Below are 26,986 nucleotides of genomic sequence, written 5' to 3'. Positions count from 1 at the left end.
ACAGGTGCAAACGTGTATGGTGAGCGCTTCTAGCAGTGGAAAGGAAAAAATGCATTTTAAATCCCTTTTGCATTTTCACCCTCAGTAGAATCATCATGCTTTCTCCCAGCGGAAGCTCGATCGCCTTCTAAAGAAAATCATAAACCTCCAATTTGTTCACGATCCTTTCGAAAAACGAGCAAGCGAGAATTTTTGTTCGAATTTCCAAACCAAAACCTGATTACACGTAAACTGTGCAACGCTCCACGCTCGGGTGCAATGGCTCGGTGTAACAAAGGGAACTTTTGTTTGTAACGTACTGGACCAACGAAGGGTATGATTTTTCGTTTTTACGACAACTAACCCATGAATGGAAAATGTAGGGTTAATTTTTCTTTTCGAACAATATGAAAAGGATAACGTAAAACAAAGGCTATGCAGGGAAAGCGTAGGTAGAAAAAGACCAAATGGGGCTTAAAAATTTTACACTGTAACTGTGCTGTCTTTTTCATGTATAGTTGACATGTTTCATTTACTTTAAAAATCACAACGTTTTACATTGCTTACCAGTGGTGTGTCAAAGGACAATGCAAATATATATTTTTATAATCTGCAAAACCATATTCATTCAGGCATTACACAGCTTCGTGTGAAAGAGAAAGAGAGCACCTATATTATCTTACAGCAAGGAGCAAAAATTCAAAAGCAGGCATATGAAAAAGCTCTCTGCGAAAAAATAATACCAAAAAAACATTTTTGTTGATTTATTTTCGTCCACCGGGGTGGGCCGATGGTGTTGGCGATAGCGGCGACGGTCTTCAAACGGCAAGACCGGGGTTCACATCCCATCCGGACCGTCCCCCCGTAGTGAGGACTGACTAATCAACTGCGCGATATCGGCAAGTCTAGTAAGCCATTTCGATGGCCGGCATGACCTTAGAAGTCGTTTAGGCACGAACTTTCGTTCAGGCTGAAGAGGATTCAATATTGTCAAGGACTCTATGTTCTATTTTCAAATTTTTAACATTATATTAACTTAACTATTTGTAAAGTATTAGGAAAACATTTGACTAGACTTGCCCGATCTAGTTCATAGATCATCATAGTTCAATAACGAAATTATTCAGGCATAATATCTCTGAAAAATCGGTAAGGCTCGAGAAAAACGCCCAAATATATGCAAAACGTAGCACACGTCGCTATGAGTGTTCAGAAATAGGTAAAAGAATATAAGAATATAGGTATATTATATTTATTCGTGAGTTATAACCTAGTCTATTAAAGAAGTTTTATAATCCAACCATTCAACTAGGGGAATTATTTTCGTCCAGGTGTCATAGAGAATATCGACACAATACACAAAGAAATAGTCGTTTGATGCAGTTGATAACAGAAGAACGATTTTTAATGAAAATTTCCACTACGCTCAACCCAAACAAACACGCCAATTAGTGCTGTTACTGTTTGGCTCGTACATAATTCATGGGCCTGCAAATAACATGAAACTCATATTAGTCACGATCGGCTTCCCGTCCATCATGCCTCGTTCTACTCGTTGTCCACTAATCAAGTGCCCTACCTTGCGACCATTGAACCGTTCTGTATCGATAAATATTTTACATAAATAAATAAACTGTTTTGATTCGATTTCCGCCAGTGGCCATTGGTCATCCTTCAAAACCTGCTGTTATCGGTAAAATTTCCTACCGTATTTCCTTTGCCCGTGCCTTCATCTGATACCCCTTTCTTACCAAGCCAGGAGACCGGTGATTGACCCTTGTATCGGTTGGTTGTTTTCGCTTCGTAATAATATTGATCAACAACGGTTTTACTTCCCTTGCTTCGTTCACAGCTCGGAACGCTCGTGCCAATTGCAACGGTGCCACCGCCGACCACCACCATCGTACCACCGCAGCGTGCCGACCTGCAGGCATCGAATCTCATCCACAACCTTCCACAACCGGGCGATGGCTCCGTGGTAAGTTTCGGGTTTAAAGGTTATTTGGATCCCGGTAAATAATGTTTGTAGACTGTTCCGACTGTGGCTAACACTACGAAGAAGTGGTTTGAAAGGCAACCAACTCTAATGACGAAGCAAACAAGCAACGGACAGAGTTAAAAGTTGTTCCTCGAATTTCTTGCTTTCTAGATTATTTTGTAAAATTCAGTCCAAATTCTATGATTGATTCTATTACTTACCATTTTAATAATTCAGTTATTTGAGTTACCCTTCCAGAGCTTCTTGCCTTCTCTTCCCAACTAACAGCTGTCCAACATCAGAACTACCAAAATTCCAGTATCGCCATTTCCTGTAAGCTGATGTAAGCTGATGGCGAAATGAATTGTCAGCTTTGAGCAGTTTTCGTTTGTCCTCAAAAAATCAAAATTTTCAACGAATCAAACAATAAGCTCGTATGAGTATTAGTTCGACCAAAAGCCAACTGCACTATTTGCTAACAACAATCCTTTCGGTTTTATTTCCATATGAATCAGAAAAAAACGGATCAACCATTGTACCGTCGGTCAAATCGAATGTATTGTCCAGTTCCATTTCATTTCCAATTGGGCGATTTTTATACACATCGCCTTATCGCTTTTGACAATCAAAACACACACACACCAAACCAAAACGCTTTTGTGTCGTCACAGCTTGACCCAACAAACAAACAGTTTCGTAAAACAAAAAGGGAGGAAAAACAAATAGAAAACAATTCGTTTCCTCTGCTTGCTGTCCCGGAAGCGAACTGTCTGTCCGCACACACAACGTACACAGACACACGAACTCGACTCGACGATTACGTAGAACGGGGAAAATTTATTGTGCAATCGCTGTCGTTGGAATTTATGTTCCATTTTGGGCTGGAATAATAATCCAATATTTATAATTTAAAGCGGGCTCTTCATTATATTACGCTGCTCGCGCGTATGCATCCACAGAAATTTTTGTTTTTCCCTCTTGTTATGTGTTTCTCCTTGGTGAAAGGGAGAGAGAGAGTACGATAAAGAGACGGGTTTTATTTTGTTTATTCATTGTTCTTTTTCATCGCTAGTTTCTATTATCGTCATGGTTAGACACTGTTCTACTCATAGACGTGTAGTAGACGTCATCATCTATCGCTATGAGCTTACATGTAGGGTTGAGCAGCTGTGTTTTTTTTTTAAATAAATATGTCACTATGTCCGTATGCTTCCCAAATACCCCTTCTTTTAACTACTTATGTACCTAAACATTCCTTCTAAGCTCTCAATTGTTACTCACCTCTGATATGAATCATAAGGCAAAAAGAAAACAACAAACTCCCTCCATGAGCTGCCGGACAAAGCGCTCGACGGTACCATTAAGCTTTTCGGTGCTGAGCAGTTGGTAAATAAAAATCACATTCTTCCCTTCTGTTCTTCTGTTTGAAGTGTCCTTTTACGTTCCCATGAAACGGTAAACCTTAGCTTTACTGTACACTTCGGCCCGATTTCATCCCTGGCGGCGTGACCAGGATACATCCTTCAACAGTCCCATCGCTCCTCTGCATGCTTTATGGCCCAAACACCATCCACACATAACCGATAAGCCGAGGGATAATATTTTCATATTTTTGCCTCGTTTATTTCACTCGTTGGAGTGCTGTACACTTCACTGCCCGAAATGCCTTACTTTGCGTGCGAATTCTAACGATATAAAGAAGCGAAACCATAACATGACGCTTCTGGAGGTGAACAGTGGTGTGCCTTACTTTCGCCAGTAGACAGACGACCCTTTTTCGTGTAGTAAACTTTGCTTCGAAAGACAAAACTAAAAGTGATACTATAATACATAAATATTAGAGAGAAAAAAAATAGAACCTGTCCTAGGAATAACTAACCTAACAAAATTCTTCTTCGTCTTTAACTAATCCATTTTCTCTTTCTCATTTGCTTCACTTTTTTCCTCACATGGATTACCTGCCATGCTGCTTTACACTGTTTGTGCCAACCCGTACCACTAACAATGTTCGGCGACCATTTACACAACTTAACCACATGCAAAAAAAAAAACACAACCAACCGGATCTTACTAACGAACGTAACCTAATGCCGTACAACAACGACTACGACGGCACCGGCCCAAATGTACACTACAAATAAAACAACGATCACTTCAACGGCATGCCATATAATAACAACAAACTAACTGCATAAATGTGTACAATGGAAATAAAAACCTTCACCGTCATTGCCCGACACCGACAAAAACAACGACATCATCGTGTCCACCCGTTACGCTGTCATCGCGCGTTACGCTCGCTGCGTGGCATACAGTTCACCGCCACGCCGGAGTACGAGTCGGTAAATATTTTCCCAAGATGATTTTTCCCGCTCAGTTTTCCGGGGTTTTGCGTGTATTGTGTCCTGTTTGTTGTGTTTTATTTCCCTCGAAGCCTCTTCTACTTCAGCTAAAGTGTTCGCAAAATATTTTCCTTCCTTGTTTTGTCTTCTCCCCATGCATCCAACTCCTGGCGCTGTGACTTGTTCACCGATTACTTGTCGATTTCGTACCATTACTCTTTTTTCTTTTACTTGTTTCTCTTCTTTCTACTGCACCGTCGAAGAAAAACGTTCTGTTCCTTCTTGACTTTGTTGCTTTATTTATTCAAGCATTCATTTTTCGATATCTATCTTACCCAGCGCGCCAGAGAGGACGAACGACCAGGCGCCTCCATTTGCTGCTCATTTTTTGGTTTTGTTTTTCGCTTTTTTCTCAATTCCCTCCACACAAGCAAGCGTTCCATCGTTTGCTAGAGCCAAATAATAGCATTATGCCCCCCGGTGGTTGTGATTATTGCCGTTCGCTTTCTGTTTGATTAGTTTGCACGGACTTGCGCTACGCGCACCACCATTTCCTTGGCGCTTTTGTTTTGGCGTACGATTTACACGCGGCGCAGTTCGGTGGCTTGCTGGCCTTGCTGGTGCTGCTTACGCCAAAACATTCCTCACACTTGGATGAACTTTTCGCAAATATTTAATGAAATATACGGCAGCGCTACATCAACCGTGTAGCGGGAGGCGTCCGCTAGTTCTTCTGTTCTGCTGTTACGAACGACCAGGCGTCCCCACTCCCAAACGAATTTGGCACACTTAAATTTGCTTTAAATAAATCTCCACTTCGTTCCGGATTATTAGAAGAGCGAAAAATTTATTTTCTTCTTGTTTTTTTTTAACTGTGCGACAAAAAATGCCTTAAGCCGATAAATCGGTGCAAGTGTATGCCCTGTACTCCACTGGATGAATTAAGAGGGAGGTATAGAAATTACGAAAAGAGAAGAAAATAAACCCCCCCAACAGAAGTCCCGGAAGCTACTGCTGACCTTCCACTCGCTTCGATTTTCTAGGCAGTGGAGGGATTCATTCCGTTGTGCCATATCTCGTGCGTCGTTGCTCCATTGCCCTGGTCTGATCTTTGCTACAAATTCGGTTGATTGCAAACATTCCCTGCTAGAGGAAAACGTAGCCTGTGCTTGTGTCTGCCCTCTGAGAGACAATCAGTGCAGAGCAAAGATCATTGCGCTTCCTCAGGCAAAGAATCTAGGAAAGAACCTCACCGATTCGTGTGCTATCATCGAGAGCAAATGATATTGGGCAGAAAAATGCTCATCCTTCCTCACCTTAGCCCGCCAACATTTATTACCATCGTAATTTATGATAATAATCGTAATTTTATAACCGAAATCGTGTACCGTATTTCGTATTGCTTTACGCGATCCTACTACCACACAATGAGTGAAGAAGCGTCGAGTGTGGTGTACAATTTTCCAGAACCAAAGACCACTTCTCGGAAAAAAGTACCATTTCCGTACACGTTTGAGAACGGTACGCCGGGACAAGCGGGATAGAGCTGTGCTGCTGACGATGATAGGCGATAAGGGGATGATTTATTTTCTCCTGCTCTATGAAACAGATAAAGTGCCGGGAGATGATTACCTCCCGGTACGAGAGCAGATGATTACAGCGCAATGCAGCGTTTAAGGCACGGCGTACAGCAACGATATGCATGTGTGATTGTGTGCTGTATATTTGTGTTAAATAATGCGTTCATCGATTACTGTTATTACGTTTACGCATTTCGTTACAGCAACAACAATGCGCTCCTATTAAGTGTAGGTAGGAAAAATGGGGGCCGAAAGCAAGCATCGATTGTTTCGATTGTACTTGGCGCATAATTGAAAATGAGCAATTACCAATTGACACGAGTGTTCAGAGTCGAATGAGCTGGTGAAACGATTTTTATTGTAACAGATAGAATTGCTGACGGGTTACACTGCTCGTTACGCTAGGGGAAATGTAGTTTTCGATTCGATTTTAATTAAATGCGATTCACTCCTGAACTTTCGCTTCTCAGTGGAGGGACATGTGTGCACGAATTTTCATCCAACAACGGTAAACATCATTAACCCGTTGTGAATGTTTAATTGCGAGTGGTGGAGAAATGTTTTCACAATGCTATGCCTTTTTTTTGGAATGCGAAAAGAATAAGGGAATTATAATCATTTTCTATAGTCACGTTTTAGTAACACATATGTCGAATAGACGTCATTGTTTCGCTAACGAAATTTGTCGAAACAAACACAATTTTTAGTTCATCCGACGTTTGGTTGTAATGCTGGTTGCATATTTTAATTTCAAGATTCTGATATGTTTTGTGTAATAAAGATTTGTATAGTTTTGCATACGCAGTTCTATCTGTCTTTATTTCGTACTTTTTTCATGGCTTAACGATCACTAGGTCCCGCCTTTCTTCTAGTGGTTTCTACTTTTTTTTTCGCCTGTCCTGGGCTACAGTCCTCCATCCAAGACTACATCCGATTCTCCCACGGGTTAGACTCCACTTGATCCAGCCAACGAGCTCACTGTGGTTCTCTACGCCTCGTGCCGAACGGGTCGCTGACGAGCACCTTCTTGGTGGGGCATGAGTCCGGAATCCTCAACACGTGCCGCAGTCGTTGTTGCCCCACAATCAGTCGCCGCAAACTAAATCAAGGAATCCAGCAATCCACCGTACAGATATCACCAATCATTCCCTCTAGTCTATTTCTCCTTTTGACTCTAGAACCTTTGGTTTAGCTTGGGTTTCTTTTGGTGAAGAAAGTATTATAACTCTTTTCTTAATCACTCTCACTTTGCTGCTAATGGGTTATGGATGGTTCGATGATGTATTTAATTCTTCCCTTAATCTGAAATAGAAATAATTACTAGGTATACTAACCTAAAAAACCCGTGCTTAAACATATCTTGCCTTCAAGCTTACGGGCAACTAAATTACTCATTTTAACTCTGATCATAATCGGTTTGATCCCGGGTCGAAAGGCATAAAGTCCAGGTCCGGTGATGCACGAAAACGAGTAAAACCCTAATGACAATGCGGCTTTGGTGGATTGAAATAATGTGATCTGTTTCTATTGTTTTAAAGCTCATAATCATTTGTCGATTTTAAAACCAAAAATCTATCGTTGTGCCGCTAGAGCCACTTTTAAACTACAAACAAATGACTGTTATCAAGCATAACAATACCTTTTGTTAATCAACATCGAACCTTAATTGCTAGGCTTAGCGGGTTTGAAATCAATGTAACGGCATTATACAAATGTCTGCAATTAAATTATAATCCAACTCTCGCTCGCAATTCATCCAACAGCAACAACCGGCGAAAACACTGCTAGCGTTGCTATTTTTTCTTATACCTCACCTCATCCGGTGCAAGTTGCCTTACCGCGTTTAATCGATCCCTAGCCTTGATTTGACGCGAGTCCACCAAATCCACCAAATCTTTCGCTTAGGTCAGGCTAAGTGATGAGCCAAGCAAATCCGGTGCCGTCCATTATGATGGAAGCTGTGAACATTCTGCGCATCGATTGAATTGGCAAATGCTGATTGCTCCTACCCATCCGGAACGGTTCGGTCAATTTTCCTCGTAGCCAGAAGCAAAAAATGTGGAAGCAGAAGAGAACGAAGCGGAGCTATTTGTTTGCTGCTATTCCATTTTTTCTAACCCAAGTAAAGTTCTTCACCCTGGCCGGTCGTCGTTTTAAAATCTTTATTTTTATGATAATTTGATTATTTCCTCGAAACTTTTTCTGTCGAGGTGTGGACAGAATGAAAAAGGAGATCTTATTCCGTCTGAAGGGACATTTTTTTTTTCATTCTTCATTCATATTCGCCATTTTCGACTTTATTTGCATTGCGCCGAATTCCTTATTCCGTTACGTATTTTTTTCCCCTTCAAACCTACCCCCCCCCCTCCCCCTCTTCCCGTTCTTCATGCCAATGTCTGCGATAGAAAGCCTATACTTAGATGGATTTTTTCCTAGCTGTTTCTTCCTAAACAAATGCTAAAGCTGAAGAGCTAAGACGAGAGCAAGCTCTTCTTTAGATTCTAAACTGTACGCTTTATTTGTCCACAACTATTCGCTGCGTTGCAATCGCGTTTTCTGACTTAATTTTCTGCTGCCCTTCTGCCGATTTTTGTGTACTTTTAAAGTTTTTTTTCTCTCACAGCGTATATGTTTAGATTGTTTTCTCATTGCCTTTTCTTCTTTCTTTCCTCTCGCCACGTTTCAGTTGCGGATGGCAGCACTTAACGAACCGTACCCGGGCGATATGCAGGGCATCCGTGGTGCCGACTTCGCGTGCTATCGACAAGCACGCCGTGCCGGCCTCCTGGGAACGTTTAGAGCTTTCCTTTCGTCGAGGTAAGTGTGTCCGCCTCTTTCATCATCCCTTCCAACCGACCGGCCCCATCCGGTGGTCAAAACGTTTAAGAAATTCGTCTTCACACTCGCATGATGTGAAGCCCAAAGGGGGGGGGGGGGGGGGGTGCGGGGGGGGGGGGGGGTTCCTTTTGCGTTTGCTTTTCCATCGCGCGAAACTAAATTCGTTCCAGTGCAATCTGTTCATTGGATTTTGGAACACCTCCAAAATCGAGCACTCGGCAACGCCTAACGCAATCACATCGAGAGCATTGAAATCCCGGAGAGGGTGCTGCTAGAGGGCTGGAATCTCCCTGCTGGACGCTAAATCACGTAAATCAAATAAAATCCGTACAGCAGAGCAGAGCCACCGTAAGAGTTGGTCGACGATTTTAGCATCGGTAGCAGCACGTCGTTTATTTTGGAACGTTTCTTTGTTTTATTATTTTTCCTTTCTTTCCACTCCCTTCGATCTTTCTTTGCTTTGCCACTCGAAAGCTTAACTAGAGACTAAATTTATACACTGCTTTACAGATAAAAGCTCCAAATCAAGTGAGACCTGCCTGTGTTGCGGATGGCAGTGTATGCTCTCTTTAATCTTTTCAAACAAAAAAAAACAAAACACACCAACACTAAAATTACCCCAAACTTAAAACATTCCTCAGCTTCAACGATCGACCAATTTGCAATTATTCCCGCATGCCAAGAGTCGTTCGAAAAACAAACCAACATTACTGGAAATAAACATTCTAGCATTGCCATTTCTCCGCTTGATAGTATGAATTGGAGGCGTCGTTTCACAAAAGTGACGCCTGCGTTGGCATTTTTGTTAATCAATCGAATGCCGTTGTTCTAAATTCTTCAAGCATGAGAAAAAAAAGGCACCAACGAGCGGGCGAAACAGAAATGCTGTTAATTAGTAACAAAATTTCGTTGGCAAAGGAATGTTTTCCAGCATGTAGCATACACTGTAGGAGAGTGTTTAACTAAATTACATAGGAACAAACAGTTTTACAATATTTTCTCGGTTTTTGTTTTTGTTGAATATTATCAACAACCAGGCGTCTCCATCGAAATGGTTTGATGTTAGAATGTTATATCAAAATACAATTAATTTCTATCAGTTTTTTTCATTGTGTACCTGAGAAACAATTGTTTCAAACACGAACGATACAAGGTTGAAAAATAATTAAATGCAAAACAAAATTTAAAAAAACACCATCCCTTACCATATTCCATGCACAAAACCGCTACATTTTCATTATTATTTTTCAGTGAAAAATTCACCTCGCCAATAGTGGCAACTTTCAATTCAATTTACTAATTATTACCACCCACTGCCAACCTTCTGTCAAAACTTTCCCGGCAACACTTTCACGCACATTCCACACCACTAACCACAGTTAAATTGTGAAAATTAACTAGATTAACAACGCACAGTATCAATAGCGAGCTGTTCCTCTTGCTCGTACCACCCAGACGATAATCCTACCATAATGCTTGCTAGTGAGAGCCGTAAATGTATTTTAATCCTTCACCAATTTACAGCCATTTTTTATCTCTCTCTCTCTTTTTTACTTATTCACGGAACGGCTGTGGTAAAAACACGAGCAAAAAGACAGACGTGTAATCCCAGGGAAAATTAACCGGGAAAACTCATTCTTCTAATTAAACTTCAACGCATTGTTGCTGTTACCCATTAGCAGCTCTCTCTCTCTCTCCCGCTCACTCTATCGCTCGAGCTTTTGCTCTTTTTCACTATCAATGAAGGGAAGTCATAGGATAAAAACGATATCTCCTGCTTTTTTTCACAACCATACCTCAAATGAAATGCTTTACCAGGACGATTTTCGACAACTACAAGTTGCAAAATAAATTACAAAAAAAATCGAAGCGAGAAACAGACAGTGCCGGTTGGGCGAGAGGATGAGATTTCCCTGTCGACCGTAACAAAACCCGGCACCTAATTAATCAACCGACCGACCGTCCGAATGGGTTTTTTTTTTGCGCAAGCGATCGGGATAACTTTTTCCCTTTGTACAAAATGGTCGTCTAGTCGACTTTAGTTGCCCGACCATTCGCACGAACAATCTCGCCAGCAGCTCTTTATATAGCCATTTTAATTTCCGTTTATTTATTTTATTTTTTCGCCCGGCATTACAAAATTAGTTAAATTTCATTTTGACACATCACCGGTCATTTCGAATCTAATTTCGAGTGTCATTCATTTGCGTCTATTTTCAACCACTCAACTAGGACCGCTGGAGCTACATTATTTCGGGAAGGACTTGCTGTTCCCATGCGACGCACAACAGTAAACTTTCACTGCAACAAAATGTTAATCACTCGACTCGTTTGCGCGGTGAAACAATCATTCCCCAACGTTCCTCTCTCTTTCGCTCTCTTTCTTGCAAAAGCTCTTACCATGCGGCCAAATATTGTTGGGTGTAATTTTCTCCGCCCGTTCCTTTCGTGAGGCATTTTTTGAAAATTGAAAACGTGAGATAAGTAACCGCCTGCCTGGTCCGGCCACTTTACCTTACCGTTCGCACCGTGCGAAACTTATGCTAAAATTAGCGAATGTTTTGCATCAGCGTGAGTGCGAACCTTTCGCTGGGAAACACCCACCTATGTCACGTTTTAGTTTAGCTGAGAGTTTGAAAAGGGAGGGAAAAACAGATTTAAATACCACAGCCGTACACGTGCACCCTTCCACCCCGGTGAAAGTCAGCTGCTTTTTCTGCTCGTGCAGCATACGTTTACCGGCGGATAAGCTGTTTTGCAACAACACCATCGTCTCATCTACACAGCAAAACGGGCACACCGGAAAACCGTCCCCAACACAGATTATCCGTCGAATGTAAACGAAGCGAAGCTTTCGTGGTTGGTTCGCATTCCCCCTTTTTTTTTGCTGCTGCTGCTGCTGCTGCTACTTCTGCCACAAAAGGAGAAACAGTTTGAATTTATAGACAAAATTCCCATACCCGCGACCCGCGTGGTTAGCACTAGGGTTTTTGCCCCTGCCAAAAACCACACTTGCTAGGAGAGATGAATTGTTCGCTTTTCCCTTTGCGTGAAAGGAGCGTGAAAACTTCATCCTACACATCAGTTCGATTCGATAAGCCGTGTGTGTGTGTGTGTCGCGTGTGTGTGGGAGTAAACTATTATCGTCCTGTGTTAGCACGATGGCTTCATTAAATTTTGCGTCAACTATTGTGAGGACGACTCGTGGTGGTGGTCCATAGAAATGCGGTTCGCCTATGCAAAACTGTAATGAATCAAAACCACATCACCAAACGAAATATCAATTCCGACACTCCACAGAGCGTAAGAAGGAGCTTTTTCAACGTTCAGAAGCTTAAAAGTAAAAACCCGATACGCATTGCCGCCAGTAACAAAAGACACACGCGAGCAACATGCTGGGCAAGCGAGAGTGGTGCCAATATTAGACACCATGGAAATTCATGCACCTGGTAGAAAGGTGACGCAATGTGTGATTTTGGCGGATGGGTGCTGCTAACATTTTCTTGTGAATTTTTGGTTTTATTAAGTAAGATACTTCGCACGGAAGGTTGATTTCCTTTTTATTACCAATAATTATTTTCTGAATATTCTGGGAAAAAATCTGCATTCTGCAATTCTGCATCGATATTGCAGTATGGTTCCTCAGAGAGTGATTTAATTTAACTAGCTTCGACTTATTGTTTAGGACAGTTATTCGAATTGATGGTTCTGATTCTGAGAAATTTACATAAAATAAAAATGTATATAATAATTTTTTTGCTGGAATTCCGGAATTCTGGAATAATAATCCGAACAATACGTCTTATTATTGTTCAGACCAAAATCCCTCACTGTTCCAAACATCTCCTGCTCTATGACCTGAGAAACTCTGTAATGAGGACGTGGAATCATAGGATAAGACCGTTGGCTCTGGCCACATGAGATCCCTGGTAGCCAACACCTCTCTTCTTTCTGTACCCAGCCGTCTTCCGATATGCTCGAATGCGCTCAACAAGGCGTGTCTGGCAATTTCAAATTCCACACAGGACCACAGAAGGTGATTCACATCGTGGAATCCATCCCCACAGCCACATACTTCTTGCTGTGCCCGAGATATTGATATTCTTAATAAAATGATAAACAATATTAACCCGATATGCAATAAAACCAAAAATTAGTAAAAATATTTATCGGCCTTTAAACGGCAGGATCGGGGTTTACATCCCATCCGCAACGTCCCTCCGTAGTGAGGACTGACTAACCAAATACCTGCTTTCGGCAAGTCTGGTAAACCTTTCGATGGCCGACATGACCTTAGAGGTCGTTAAGCCAAGAACAAGATTTATCGGCCAACGCGAACTTTCTGAATCAATTTTTTTTCATGCTGTGCATTGCATACTTTCAGGCTGATAGTTGCGCTGTAGCCTGAAGGGGTTATTACACACGGGATTTTTTCACCTCTGGCTTTTTCCCATCAAACTGGTCGTTTGACAGATAAATGCCTGCCACAAGAAAGAATCCTCATCTCAATGAATCAATGGTAACCAATCTATTGGCTCTACCCTCAGCTCTGCTACCATATATGTAACGCAATAGGTATTTTCTTTTAGGTATTTCCGCAATAGGCATGCTTTTAGCCCAGTTCGATCGCCGCTTTTTTCTGGTTGAATAGAAAATAAAGCATTGAAATTCAAAATAACATCTTCGACAAACCTATAAAAATGCACAACTATATCAGATAAATGAAGCGAAGGAAAATAACACTACAACAATATAAACAATATTCTCTTGTTTGTCAGAAAAAAGCTGGCCGAAACGAAATCTGAATGGTACATGTCGAATTGTCGGAATTTCAGGCCGAGATTTATTTATCTGTCAAACCCATTTTAACAGAAAAATGCCACTGCAAAATCCTTCGTGTAATAACCGCTTAAGGGGTTTCCAATTTGCATGACTCTTTTCATATAAAATCTTCGATTCCCTTCTTTTATTCAGATGCTGCTCTGAATTGCCACCTAAAACCAATCTGGTAAAGGTATTTCTACTATGAAAAGCAAACTAATCATCTACTCTAACATCACCCCCAAATACGATCGGTGTAAATGAAATACGCACACAAACGATACACATTCGATTCATATTTACCGTACAAAAAGCCGTTCAAGTTTTCAACCCCACTACGAGTTGGGAATAGAAATGTGTGTTTTTCTTTTCTCAGTTTTCAGTTTTAGCAAGCAAAACTACCCATCGTAACGCTGTTGGAAAATAATTAAAACTGATCCTCTTCAATTGAAACCACATTCGAAAATTCGCATTTCAACCCTCACAGTGCTTTGTCGTTAGCTTCTTTTGACCCTTTCGATCGATTCGATTTTCAACCTCTGGTCCGCAAGACCCGCAAGGCATGCAGCATATTTCACCTTCCGTACGAGGTGTGAAGAGTAAATAAGTATTTGTGTGCCTCATACCAGGATGACCGTATGGGGAGTGATTGTACGCTACCGCACCACAACTATCGACAAGACTGTATTTTATGCTGCAAAAACTGACCATAACAAAATTAACACTAACCACTGTGGTGGTCTTTGCCTGATGCCTGATGCGGTGTGTGACCTGTAGAAACACCGGAAACCCAAGTCCCACTCAACGTCAATCCAATTAGGATGCAATTTCGGGCATCGAACATCGAACCACTTACTACTACTAACACTACCGTGTACGTCAGCTACGGTTTCAGCATTCGAAGTTTTGAAAGTTCGCTTTGACTGAGCCGTATCGGATGTTGTTGCGACAAAACACAAATTCAAACAGGCACACCGTTGTCAAACTTCCCCTCTCCTTCAAACCTCACTCGGTTTAGGTACGGTAGTAATACACACGCTACGAAAGACTCTTTCCCTCTTCAAGACATACATACGGCAATCGAATGCCGTAAACGGGCTTTTCCCGACCGGCCGTTGCGGAAAAAGCGACCACAAAATTAAACCAAATACTGCCACGCTGCAACGACCAAATGGAAGAAAACGGAACATCGGACAGCACATCCGAATGCATCCGTTTCTTGCCGGTGCTGCAGCGATTCCGCCGTCAGCGGTGGTGGGAAAGATGAAAATGCAAATTATCTGGCCAACCGACCGACAGACCGTGACCGTGCTTTCGATATCGATGTGGTGTGGGTTTGTCTCGCGCTGAGGCCTCCCCCTGACCTCCCTTGAGCGCGAATCATTCGAGTGAAGCTGTATTGAAAAGTTTATAGAATGTGATTTCGAATTTTCAAATCTGATAAGAGGCAGTTGAAATACGTTTTCCTCTCTTTTGCTTCGCGAAACGAACTGCTATGACATGCCGGTTGGATAATGTCTTCCTTCAAATCTTAGAGCTAGTTTTTATTTTCTACTCTGGTCTGGATCAGGATTCCGCACAGAATATTTGAGATTAATATCCGAATTTTAATAGTCCATTGCAGCTTAAAAGCTTAACAACTAGGCTAGACCTTGTCGTGACCTCTGTAAACATTTTCCACTTTTTGCAGACTTTTTCCAATTTTTTCAACAATAGTTATACGCTTGCGTCGATTATCCGTCAGAACAATCACAAGACTGTTTTCAACTGACATCATTCAGCTGTCTTTTGCTCCATTTCGCTCCGACTGACTTGCGGGTTTCTAGCTTTCTCTTTCACTTTCTCTTTCAAATTCGCCTTACCACATGTTTAGCTTAACAGTTGCTGCTAGTGTATATGAAATAGAAATATTGCAAGGACAATTTTATGATTAATTTTTCTTTACCTTATCTCGTTACCTGGCATTGCTCTTGCTTTCTTTGACTTTGTTTTACGCAAAGCTGGATAGGAAGTCCTTTAAACGGGAATCCAGTTCGGACGGGATTCGATGCTGGGTTCGGGCATGTGAAGGCTACCAAAAATCAGAAGCTCTATAATGGAGATGATGTACTACAAACAGCACACATGGAACAGAAACAATGCCGGAACTTACACTGGAAGTTTTGTTGAGCACATCGTGCATTTTTTCCTTTTGACCTTCTTTAGTTCTATCGACTGTAATCTTTTTTATTCTTTGCACTACGCCAACGCATAGTTTCTAGCATTTTTCATTCGTAGAAACATGTCTCGAAATGAAATAATTAAAAAAAAGCCTGCCCCAACTGCTAGAGAACAGGCAAGAATTCCTTCCTACACTATCTAATGCATGTAAATCCCAAGTATTTTACTAACTCCATGTACATATCCCACAACAAATTCCATTCCACCCAGCTCAACTGTTCAACCTTACAGAGACCCACAAAAAAAAACACGTACACCGACACGCTGGCTGGGCAGAAAATTAAACTTCCGCAAAGCAAGGCACCGGAATGCACCGTTGCCTTTTTGCATTTCTACCAAGTGTCGGATCGTTCGGTCCAACGGCTACCAAACACAGCGGACGATCTTCGACTTCCGCCATTCATAGTGAGCATGTTCCCCCGAGGTGTACGGGAGGCTTATGCCCAGTTAGACGCAGGTGGAAAATCGAGGTCAGTTTGACGGGAGCAAAAAAAAACGGAGTTGTCCGTTCCCACACCGAGGCAACTTCGCATCACACATACCATGCCATGTGGTATTGCGATTCTTCCCTGCAAGCATTCCAACAGCAGTGCCACAGAAAGCCTACCCCAGCCCTACCAGCACGGTGTGATGATGTGGGCAAAACGCTACGCTAAATACAACTATTTCAAATTCTACTTTTCTACCTTCCTTCTTTGTTTCGCCCTCTTTTCATCCACGCTTTCTTCCGGTTTTGTGCCACGGGTTTGGGCATCACGTTTATATGGCCCCGTGTAGTGCTGTATGCATTATGCAACACTTACGCGGTCTTCTGAGCTTTGCTAAATACCGGCAGCAACACTGCGGTGGGAAAAAAATGGGACGGAAACGTGTGAGCCCGGTGACATGTGTACACGTGGGTTTCGTCCCGCGATTTTAATATTTCAGCAATGCATTTTGAAACATTTCATTATTCATATTGGGGGAGGGAGAGCGGAGGGGGGGGGTCATGTACGAAAAGCTGTGGCCAGAAAAAAAGGAAGATTGTATCTGGTTGCAATGGGACGGGAATGAACATAGTTTATACAAACTAGTTCAAATGCTTATCGTAGCGAAGCGTTCAGAAGAGGGAACCTGAGCCACAACAAACACCTACGGATATGAAGGTTTTATTACTCAATTTTCACATACCTTCCACATAAAGACACACACATACAGAGCACAAAGATAAAATGGAATTTGTGCTTTTTAACTCACGCGTCTCAAACTGCTCCTCCATCCTATTTACTACTCCTTAACGCTTCGTTCCCAAAATCCACGAAATGACCGGAAGTTCTCGGAAAGGAGTACTGTTAATTGGGCCCAAACAAACACACACATCGGAACCCGTCGGATGTTAATACCGGTGCTAACGTTAATCCGAATATAATCCTAAAAATGGGCCAATTTAACCTAAACCATACATGGCACCCGTCATTTTGGACAGTCTCGAGTGGGTGTACAGTGGCCGGATTTTATGGCCGCATATCTTACGTTCGGAACGGAAATCTGAAACTGGCGAGGTCACCAAAAGAGCTAATTAAAAGTGAACATAAAATTGTACGCCTTCAACAACAAAAAAAAGGAAACTCGATACACGGCGTAAGGCACCAGGGGAATTGGGAGGGGCCATTTTTATCAAACTTTCTTCAAAATTCCCTGCTACAAGAAGGCTTCCGCATCAAACTCCCCGTGTGCTTGCTAGTGATGTGTTTTCTGACACATTTTATGCGCCTTTATGTTTGGTACTTTGCAAACATTTTACTACTTTTTCCGACTTTTTCCTCACACTCGTACACACACGCAAACGCGTGCCAAGCAAGGAGGTTGGTTGCGTGGGCCTTAACTTTATGACAAAGTTTTGCGAGCTGCTTATCATCAGGCCAAACATAGCTTGGCCGTTTTCCGGCAAGCTAAAAGACATACACATGCGGGCTTTCCGTGCGTGAAAAAGACATTCGCATCGTAACGTGCCGCCGAACCGGTCGGTATTGTGGAATGTTATTAAACTGTGAACTGATTTTACGCTCATTAGCGAAGGCATCAAATTGTGATTTATTTGTAACGCTTTACTTCCGATCTGCAACTAACCATTTACAGAATACAAAACCTAGACTCGATCGTGCGGATAGCGGACCGTGAGCTGCCGGTCGTGAATACCCGCGGGGACGTCCTGTTCAACACGTGGAACGGCATCTTTAACGGGCAGGGTGGTTTCTTTTCCCAAGCGCCCCGGATATACAGCTTCAGCGGGAAGAACGTGCTCACCGATATGGGATGGTAAGTAGAAAACTATGGAAGAAGGCGATCGCGTTGCGTGGGTACACTTTGTGGTCAATGGGAAAGTTTATGTCAACGTAAAGTCGACAAAATACTGACCAAAACTTCTTTTTCTTCGCTTTGCGTGTTGAGAAAATACAACGCAACTATGGGATGATTGGACATTTCTGTGTTCAAAGCGCTTTTATTTAGCTTTTGTCAATAATTAATGTACCACAAAAATGTTTAATGCTCATATGTTTGAAACATGCGGCTAAAGGTATGCCATTTTAAAATTTAACCACAAAACACATGTGACTCTGGATAGTCGAAATCTGAAACATAGAAAAAAACTCTGAATATGGAAGCTCGGAAAATTGTCTGACCTGATAGGATGATTTAGTCTTTCTCGCCAAAGAAGAAGAACAAAATTAAACAATTCACAACCCTGTTGACAAAATCTTCCAACTAAGGCACTACTAAGGAAAATTTGTATTGAAAAATCCCTTAGTAGTGGTTATTAAGGCAATTTTGTCACTTGGAAAACTCATCTAGGAAAAGGGCAAAAACCGTGATTGCCACAGGAGAAACATCAAATTTACTAACAGATTTTCTGTTTTTACACTGGCCTCTAGCTGATGGCATAATTTTCAAATTACTTTCCTGCAGTTATAGTAACAGTAATAACTATACAAAATCTATTATTTTCATTTGAAGCGCATTGTTAATATGAGCCGACCTTGCAAAGAAGCTCAAAAATAATCAAGACAAATGATTTTTCATCTGGAATGTAATTTTTGGTTTTTTGCTTGACAAAAACCAGTAGCTTTTAAACTCATACTAGTTTACAAAGTTTGTATGGAAATCAAACAGTATTTTAGCTTCCAAACGTCAAGAAAAGATAAAATACTGGCTTAGATTATCATAGACCCCAATATTAAATATTCTGAGAAGAATTATAAAGCCCAAAAGTATGCAACGTCAACAGTTTTCGTTGAGGATTTTAACAATTACCACTTCTGTTGTTTTCTATTTTATAAAAGAGTTTTTTTTGTTAGAATAAATGTTCATATATCTATACTAATTTATTTATTTATTTATTTTGTTCAATTGTCCGCCAACAATGACTTAGCAAAAAAAAAATTTAAGTAGCTAATGTGAAGTGGAGGTAGAGGATGCTACGAAGGATTATGAAGAAAGGAAGGAAGAGTCACGCAGACAAACACGAAAGCGAGACATAGATACATTGTAATCAAACAGGTGATAGGTGTTGTTGAAGGCCGATGGAGCGCTGATAAAGGGAGCCGCAGAGAGTGTGGCAGGATGGGTTGTTTAGAGGAGGTCTATCGCGAAGGCGACGAGAAGGGGCGTAAAGGGGGATAGCGGACAGGAGAGACGGGACAACTAGTTCATTTAACAGGAGCCCTGCAATGAAGCTGGCACGGATATGGAAATGTTTTTTTTCCAGTTGAACACAGTTGAGCCTGGAGGAGACCAGACCATAGCTGTATACAGCTGTAGCTGAATACTTGAACTTCGGCTATGCTATGAAATGCCAATCCGTTGGATTATTGTGCCTGAAATATTTTGAAAAGCAAGGTTGAAACTAAAAACTACCAAAGTGTTAATCAGTTCAAGCAAGCGGTTCGCCGAAAATGGATCAAAATACCGCAGAGCTACTTTCGGACAGCATGGGATAGCTGCACCGGCAGTCTAAAGGCAATAATTCGTGCCAAAGGTTTGCCAAATCCACACAGTTACATTCGACATTTTTTTTGCTTTCATTCATCATTAATTAAAACATAATTACAAAAAATATGAATTGTTACTGTGTTGACACTCATAATTGTAATTGTTATCCTATGTGAACTATGTGGACCATTACCAATTACTCACAATTTTTAAATCATCTTTTTAACAAGAAATTTTCATAAAGAAACGATACATAATCCCTATCGCACCCAATGTGCACCCACCGGAAAAAAGCTTCCAACAAAATCCGCATATGGATGGTATGGCACATATTTCTTTGGGATTACTATTGTCCTAACACTAATGTAGTTTCGTTTCATCACATACAATACATCATGCGTGGTACCATTAGGTACGAAAGATACAGCCACAACGACAACAACAAAAAAACCTAACAAATATTATCCCTCCGAGATATGACGTCAAAGAAAGACCACAACAGTCCACAAAGATGTCACTTTGTCATCGGCTTAGGACGAAACAGGTCACCCCCTTATTCCCATGAGGAATTGGCGAGAAGTGCGAGAAGATGGAAGTTATGGACAACCACCAAACCGCACACACTGGTACACACACACGCTCGTACCATATCTCAGTGTCCTGGCACACAACATCGAGCCACATCCATCCGGTGACCGTTGACCCAATTAAGAAGGCATTAGTGTCACAATATAATGAGCAACATGGATTAGTTTTTAACGGGTTTCCCCCTAGTGCTCTAATACTATAATGTCTCCTGTGAAGTGTGAAAATGTCGAAAAGAAAATGGTGTATACCGATTTTCACGCTTCAATAAAACCCTCACAAAAAGGGACAGCAGACGTTGAAAGCATTGTTATCCAAACAATCAGCAAACAAACACCAGCGCCAAACGGTATAAAAACGAATAAATATTCGGGCGGATTGTTTCAGCAGCTCAACATCTTCAAACATCTTCAAACATAACGAACACAGAGCTTGGATCAATTGTTTTCTTTTCATCTCGCACATTTTCCATCCGTTTTCCTACTTGTCTTCAAAAAACCGTGTCACAATGTGTACAAAATAACAAAGTTTGTTTGGAACAATTTATTCATCTTGTTCTCCCTTTTGAGAATAGGATGATTTAAGACCATTTCATCCTGTTGCTGTTCTTACGATCGATGGCATCGCCTCGTTTGTACATCCGCTCATTGAAACGATTCAATCAATTTCTAATTTGTGATTGGGTTCGCCCTTTTTTGATGGTGCTCTTGTTTCTTTTCCCACCTTCAAACCTTCCCATAACTTCCACCCCACATCATTCCCCTAGCAGCATCTTCTTGTGTGTTGCAAGCAGTCGCCACTGGTGGTGATGTTGTTGGGGCGGTTGCGAAAATCAACGATACCCTGGGGTAAATTGCAGTCTTGCCAGCACAAGCGTACCGTTTTCGTTTGTGCAGCCGTAAATGACTCTCATGATAATTTGCAATTTATCACATCAATGCCCATAATTTATTCGTCCGGATGCTTGCAATCTTTCCACAACTGGCCCCAACTGGTCTTGCTTGGAAATTTAAAACACAATCCTACCGAAAGATCCCACTGCACCAAACCTAACAATGCTGTCGAGTTTCTTCCGGCCATCAAATGCAATAAAAGAGCACCCACTGTGTATGGTGCCTGTGGTGCATCAATTGCCATAAGGTACAACCAACGAACCGGCTTCTGTGTGCCACTGAATCCAATTAAATGGCACCATGAAATCGTTTTACCGGATGATGCAAAACCAAATACCACAGGAGAAGGCCGAAAAGGTTGATATCTTCTATCCAATTTCGGGACAGGCCAGATTGTATCAATCATAACATAGCATTCGGTGCGAATGAATATGCCGAATGGGATTCTTTCGATTTTGAATCGTGTCTTTGCCATGAGGTAAAGGTGTGGGTGATACCTTCAAGATATCCTAGCAGACAGGGACACACACACACACACTCGCACACAATAAAATATGTGTCAAATCAAATTTATCAATCAAAGCTCGAAACTGACACGTAGATCCGCAAAACCAAATTCCAACAAGGTGAAAGAGGAACTTGACAAGCAAGCGGTTGTGTTGGGTGAAGGAAACCCCGAAAGTAAAAGGCGGACTTTTGTGACAGGTTTATTTTTCTACTCAATATCCGCCTCCGTCAATCATGCTCCTTTTCTTGGGCTGCTGCACTGTTCGGTGAGAGCGGTCAAAAGTTAATACTAATCACCAAAAAAACATCGCATTGTGAAGAGTTCAATGCACTTCGAAACTCTAAAGTTTAATGAAAAGAAACAACCAGGAAAGAATCAAGTTTTGTTAAAGAAATTTATTTTTTAACTTTTGATACCTTTTTTGGATTAGCATTTCACATCCAAAAGGATTTTAAGGCACAAGCTTTAATCATTCGTCGAACTTGATATTGATTGATGGAGGCGCCCAGTTAAAATTATATTCTACATGGAGACGCCCAGTACTTTACTGAAATCTGTTTATATATTCAGCAAACCTGTTTTGTCAGTCGTTTATTGTAAAAAGTGAAATAGAATCTGGATATAAAACAATGTTTATCTAAATTCGTTCTTAACAGCCCCATAGATCACTGATCTATGCTTCTTTGTGTCGACTCTAATCGGAATTTCAGCTTCAATCCTTTTCTGTCCGTCGCTCTCTCTCTCTCATTTTTTTTTTTGCTTTGAAAATGCTCGTAGCATTCCATCCTACCGCACCGTTTCAAAAATATATCGTTTTTGTGTCGCAACTCACCTGTCACGAATGGCACACGCCAAAAAAGGATGATAAGAATATTATTACACATCAGTTGCCAGTTTTGCACGCTGGATAGTCTGCTATTGGTCAGAAGAAGGGGCGATTGGGTAAGGCAGAAGGTCTTTACATTTGTGGTAACGATGTCAAGGATTCACCATTTCTCTCGAGCACACACACGCACACACATTACGATTCCTGTATCAAAAAAAGGTTGAAAAGGCATACGATACTTTAATTCCATTTCCCCCCCGAGCCAAATAATGAAACATCCCGGATACAATCATATATCTGAGGTTCACATTTGGGAGGAGGAGTAGTGTATAGGAGTAAAGAAAAAGGTTGGAAAAGGATGCCACACATACACGCACACGCATAACATGCAAGGCATGCAATAAATAATGGATCAATTTATGCTGGCCACCGGGATCGAAATCTTGTTAAGAGCTTTACCGTAACGATGGGTAATGAAAATTCAATATCCTCCTGCAAATGGATGCATTCTCCATTCGGCAGATAGGAAACCCAACACGCCTTATTCCATGTTTTTTTGGGACGTATTTTTAACCATAGCCAGTTGCTGATAGTACCCCGAGATTTTCTTAATGTGCAGAGAACGCTAGAGGTAGATTAATTTTGCATTATTATTTTCCCTAGATCGATCAATTCTGCAATCAAATTTTGAAGGTCACTTTCCAAGCAATCTTGGTAGAATATCCTGCTAGTATTTATTGCGATATCAGTGTAAAATAATGTCTAGCAAAATTGGGCACTCTGGTAGCAATTTCCACGAAACTACGGGGTTTGAAATTTTACGGTCCTACGGTATGGCACAATTTTTGGACTCTTTGTGCTATGTGCGTGGTATTTTTCAATTTCAAAATTATACACTAAAGGTAGCCAATATTGATTGGATGTCATGGAGAAGCCGCAAAGCAAACAAAAAAATGCTTGAACGGATGAAACTTTAAAATCTAAATTAATATCAACTGACCGACTGAATGCTATTATTGGACATAAGCTATTATTGAAATTGTTCCGAACATAATGGCCTGCAGATTTAATTACCTTTTAATATTTGAAACTCAATCCACAATATGGGCAGGTCGTTGATGGACAGTACTTAAAATAAATAAACATTCAAAGAAATGCCATACCATACAATAAATATGAATGATTAAATGGGTTTTAATCTTTGCAAAGCTCCATATAAAACTAATACGACAACATCCACAATTTTGGACAAAAAATGGAACAAGCTGCGTCAAGATCTAGAAGTGCTCCTTGGCGATAAGTTGAGCTTCCACGACCAGCTAGAGTTCTAAGATCATCGTTCGTTGCTAAGGGCAATTATCTAGTTGGCATTTTGAAGAAGCTTGCGCACGATCTTACCGATCCGATTGCCGTAAAGATGATATACTACTCCATAGTTCGTTCTGTGGTGGAATACGAATCCGTGGTGTGGTGGCCCATATCGGCACGCTCGTTGGCTCGCGTAGAATCCATCCAACGTAAATTTACACGGTTTACGCTGCGTTGCTGGAGTGTCTAGGTGGACTACAATCTCTGATCCTTTCCTCGTCATGTGCCGTGAATTCAACGCCGTGGGTGATCGTTTTGAACCGGACCTGTCGCGCTCTGCGTTCCTTAATTGTATACGTTCAGTGCGGCCCGATACTTGTAAAATGTAAATATGTAAATGTTAACAGTATACGTAAAACGTCAAAAACGTCGCATCAAGGTATACTTAAAACGTCAAAAACGTCGCATCAAGGTATACTTAAAACGTCAAAAACGTCGCTCCCACTCGTGATCCGTTGAATTCAATAAAATAAAATAACATGAAACAAATAACAAAATCGTAGAATAATACTTAATACCCTAAGTAAATGTATATAATTCCTCAAATTTCAAACGTCATTCGTTTTCTTCTCCTTCTGTTTTTCCCCCCATCCAGGCCCCAGAAACTGGTGTGGCACGGTTCCAGTGCGCACGGTGAGCGTGCGATAGACACGTACTGCGATGCCTGGCACTCGGCGTCGCCGGACAAGGTCGGGCTGGCCAGCAGTTTACTCGGTAACAAACTGCTCGACCAGGAACGGTACTCCTGTGATAATCGGTTCGTGGTACTCTGCGTCGAGGCGGTCCCGCAGGACCGAAGACGAAAGCGAAGAGACATCAGCAGGTGAGTTAGGCGAAAATTAAAACATTCTACGAAAATGTGCCCCAGGAAAGCTTCGAGAACTATTTTCGTAGAATATGTTTCGGGAAGGTTATGTGTAATTGAACGTAACACGCTATACAATGATTTTAATACTTTTTATGAATTTTTTCTCTCCTTTCTAGCCAACACGAGTTTGCCAACGAGAAGGAGTACAGCCAATATTTGCAAAGCATCAGCGCACTGTAAAGAAATTCACAAACGCGCATCTAGGAGTAAGTCCTAGTGTCCCCAACGTACCAGCCACAATACTCAGAGCATCGCATAAAACAGCATCTTCCCATCTGCCCGCCATCCATCCGTTAAATTCATCGTGCAAGTTCGAAACCATCTCAACTCATGAAGCAAAACATCAGACACACACACACACACACTGCAAAAAAGAATGCAAATGATAAATAAAATAGAACCTAAGAAGCTACAAGAACAGATAAGAAACAACAAGATTTAAAAATGATTTAAAGAAAACAAAAGGCGAAATAAAAGGAAAGGAAGAGAACGGAAATAAAACAATTCGAATAACGAAAAAGAAAACACAAAATTAAAATTTCCCAGTCCGTGCGGGAAATGGGACAGACAGCCGCGACACTGCAACTGAAGATAATGAACTAATGATAATAAGTACTTTAAGGTAATAGTGGGGAGGGGAGATTGGCTCGAGGAGAATTACTAGTTTTCTGTGAAGATGTTTTGTTAGTTTTACGTTTCACTTTCATTGTTTTAGCAATTGTAACATACAAATTTGGTAGGATATAACACGGCGGTAAACGGAAATCCGACGAGAGTGACTAACGGTCTAAAGGCAAAAACAACTTGTATAAGTACACACTCAACACATTTAGCCGAAGTAAGGGAGTGTAGTAGGGGTACAAGTACAACAAACGCATCAGCAAGTGGTGCTTCGTATGACAAAACAAAAAGGAGAGAAAAAGTGTTGTTAGCATTTAAATGAAAGAAACAAGATTCAATTAACGCATACTAGCGTATGCAAACAAACCGAAACACAATATACACTAAAAAGAGGGAAAAAACGAAGAAGAAGATAATATGAGTCCAGTGCATATTAATGGTTAAACTCAGCTTAACCGAACACTCTCGTCATGTTGATAGTCAAATATAAATGGGGTAAATGACTCCGAGCGCCAGACCAGTCAACCGCAACAGTGCACTGATCTGATCTCGTATTAGCGAGCCGCGCTTAGTTTTACTGACCGACAAAGCCTAAGGCGTCCAAATTCAAGTCTTCTGTCGTCTTTTCTGGTAGATGTAGATGGAGAAATATCTCGACGTTCCCTTTGCCAATTTTCTGCCATATTTTCGTTGTCTTCTTCCTGCCACTAACTAACTAAAAAGCGATCGACTACTAATAGCCTATCATCACTCACTTTACCCATAGTGCACTGCAGTCTCGAGTGTCCGCCAGCGCAGGCGATGAAAACCGTGAACCAAAAATACTAACAAAAAACGATTGACGATAAAACAAAACAAAAACCCGTGTTGTGAATAGTATGCGTAATGTTTACAGTTAGTGTGACCCGAAACAATAGGTCGCTACAAACACACATACTAGTAAACAAAAAAGTCATTCTAGGGGAAAGAAATACGTCTTACCGTACTTTTAAACAAAACAGCCGACAGACACACACTCACACTCTCTATCACCTTTATCGCCCCACCAATCCCAACCCGACATGATCCATTTCTCCGTTTTCCCGTAGTAGAATTATGAGCTCGAACTGTTTTACCGAGCCAAAACGCCATGGAAAGATACAAAGAATGAATGAGTTTCAATGCCATTGATGAACGGGCCATCAGGAGCACTCGAACGGGCGGGACAATTTTACAAATCAGCGAACGAGTGACGGAGAAAAAACGGCCGCGGAAAGAAGAATAATGTTTTAGGTGATAAGTGAATTACCTATATAGGATGAGTAAGCAAAAGCAGGAGGAGGTGACAGTAGAAAACGTTTAAAAAAAGTCGATAGATAATAAGCTATTTAACTAATAACACGGTAACTATTAAAAAAAACAGCCAAGGAGGATGGAAAAGCAGAAAAATGATCCATTTTTTCTGACAACATTTCGTAGGTAATGAGTTTAAACTATTTGTTTGTTTTGGCCAGATACACAATGCGTACTGATGTTTTCTGTCTCTACTGCTGGGGCTAAGGAGACGTAAGGAGTTGGTGGATAAGAGGTGACCATTGCCCTCGCATCTAT

At 41.3% G+C, this 26,986-nt stretch overlaps 3 protein-coding genes across 13 annotated transcripts in view; 2 read left to right on the top strand and 1 right to left on the bottom strand.

Moving 5' to 3' along the window:
- LOC126561459 (collagen alpha-1(XVIII) chain) overlaps positions 1-24,971 on the top strand; it is a 191,481-nt gene extending 166,510 nt beyond the window's left edge. For 7 of the 8 annotated variants that reach the window (XM_050217618.1, XM_050217620.1, XM_050217617.1 and 4 more), the window contains 6 exons: positions 1,832-1,957; positions 4,273-4,299; positions 8,566-8,696; positions 17,877-18,056; positions 24,503-24,730; positions 24,892-24,971. In XM_050217618.1, coding sequence (XP_050073575.1) covers positions 1,832-1,957; positions 4,273-4,299; positions 8,566-8,696; positions 17,877-18,056; positions 24,503-24,730; positions 24,892-24,955 — 756 coding nt within the window. In that variant the 3' untranslated portion in view covers positions 24,956-24,971. The remainder of the gene's footprint in view (positions 1-1,831; positions 1,958-4,272; positions 4,300-8,565; positions 8,697-17,876; positions 18,057-24,502; positions 24,731-24,891) is intronic. The other variant, XM_050217616.1, reaches the window with a different exon arrangement.
- Positions 1-26,986, bottom strand: part of LOC126563129 (coatomer subunit zeta-1) — a 558,371-nt gene that overhangs the window by 471,927 nt on the left and 59,458 nt on the right. The gene's annotated exons all lie outside the window — the stretch shown is intronic.
- The window catches only part of LOC126561377 (trafficking protein particle complex subunit 11), a 411,048-nt gene that overhangs the window by 376,781 nt on the left and 7,281 nt on the right, over positions 1-26,986 (top strand). The gene's annotated exons all lie outside the window — the stretch shown is intronic.

The sequence above is a fragment of the Anopheles maculipalpis genome, chromosome 3RL (genome assembly GCF_943734695.1).
Source record: "Anopheles maculipalpis chromosome 3RL, idAnoMacuDA_375_x, whole genome shotgun sequence".
Taxonomy (NCBI): domain Eukaryota; kingdom Metazoa; phylum Arthropoda; class Insecta; order Diptera; family Culicidae; genus Anopheles; species Anopheles maculipalpis.
Note: the sequence above shows the minus strand (reverse complement) of the source record. Positions and strands in the feature narration are given on the sequence as shown.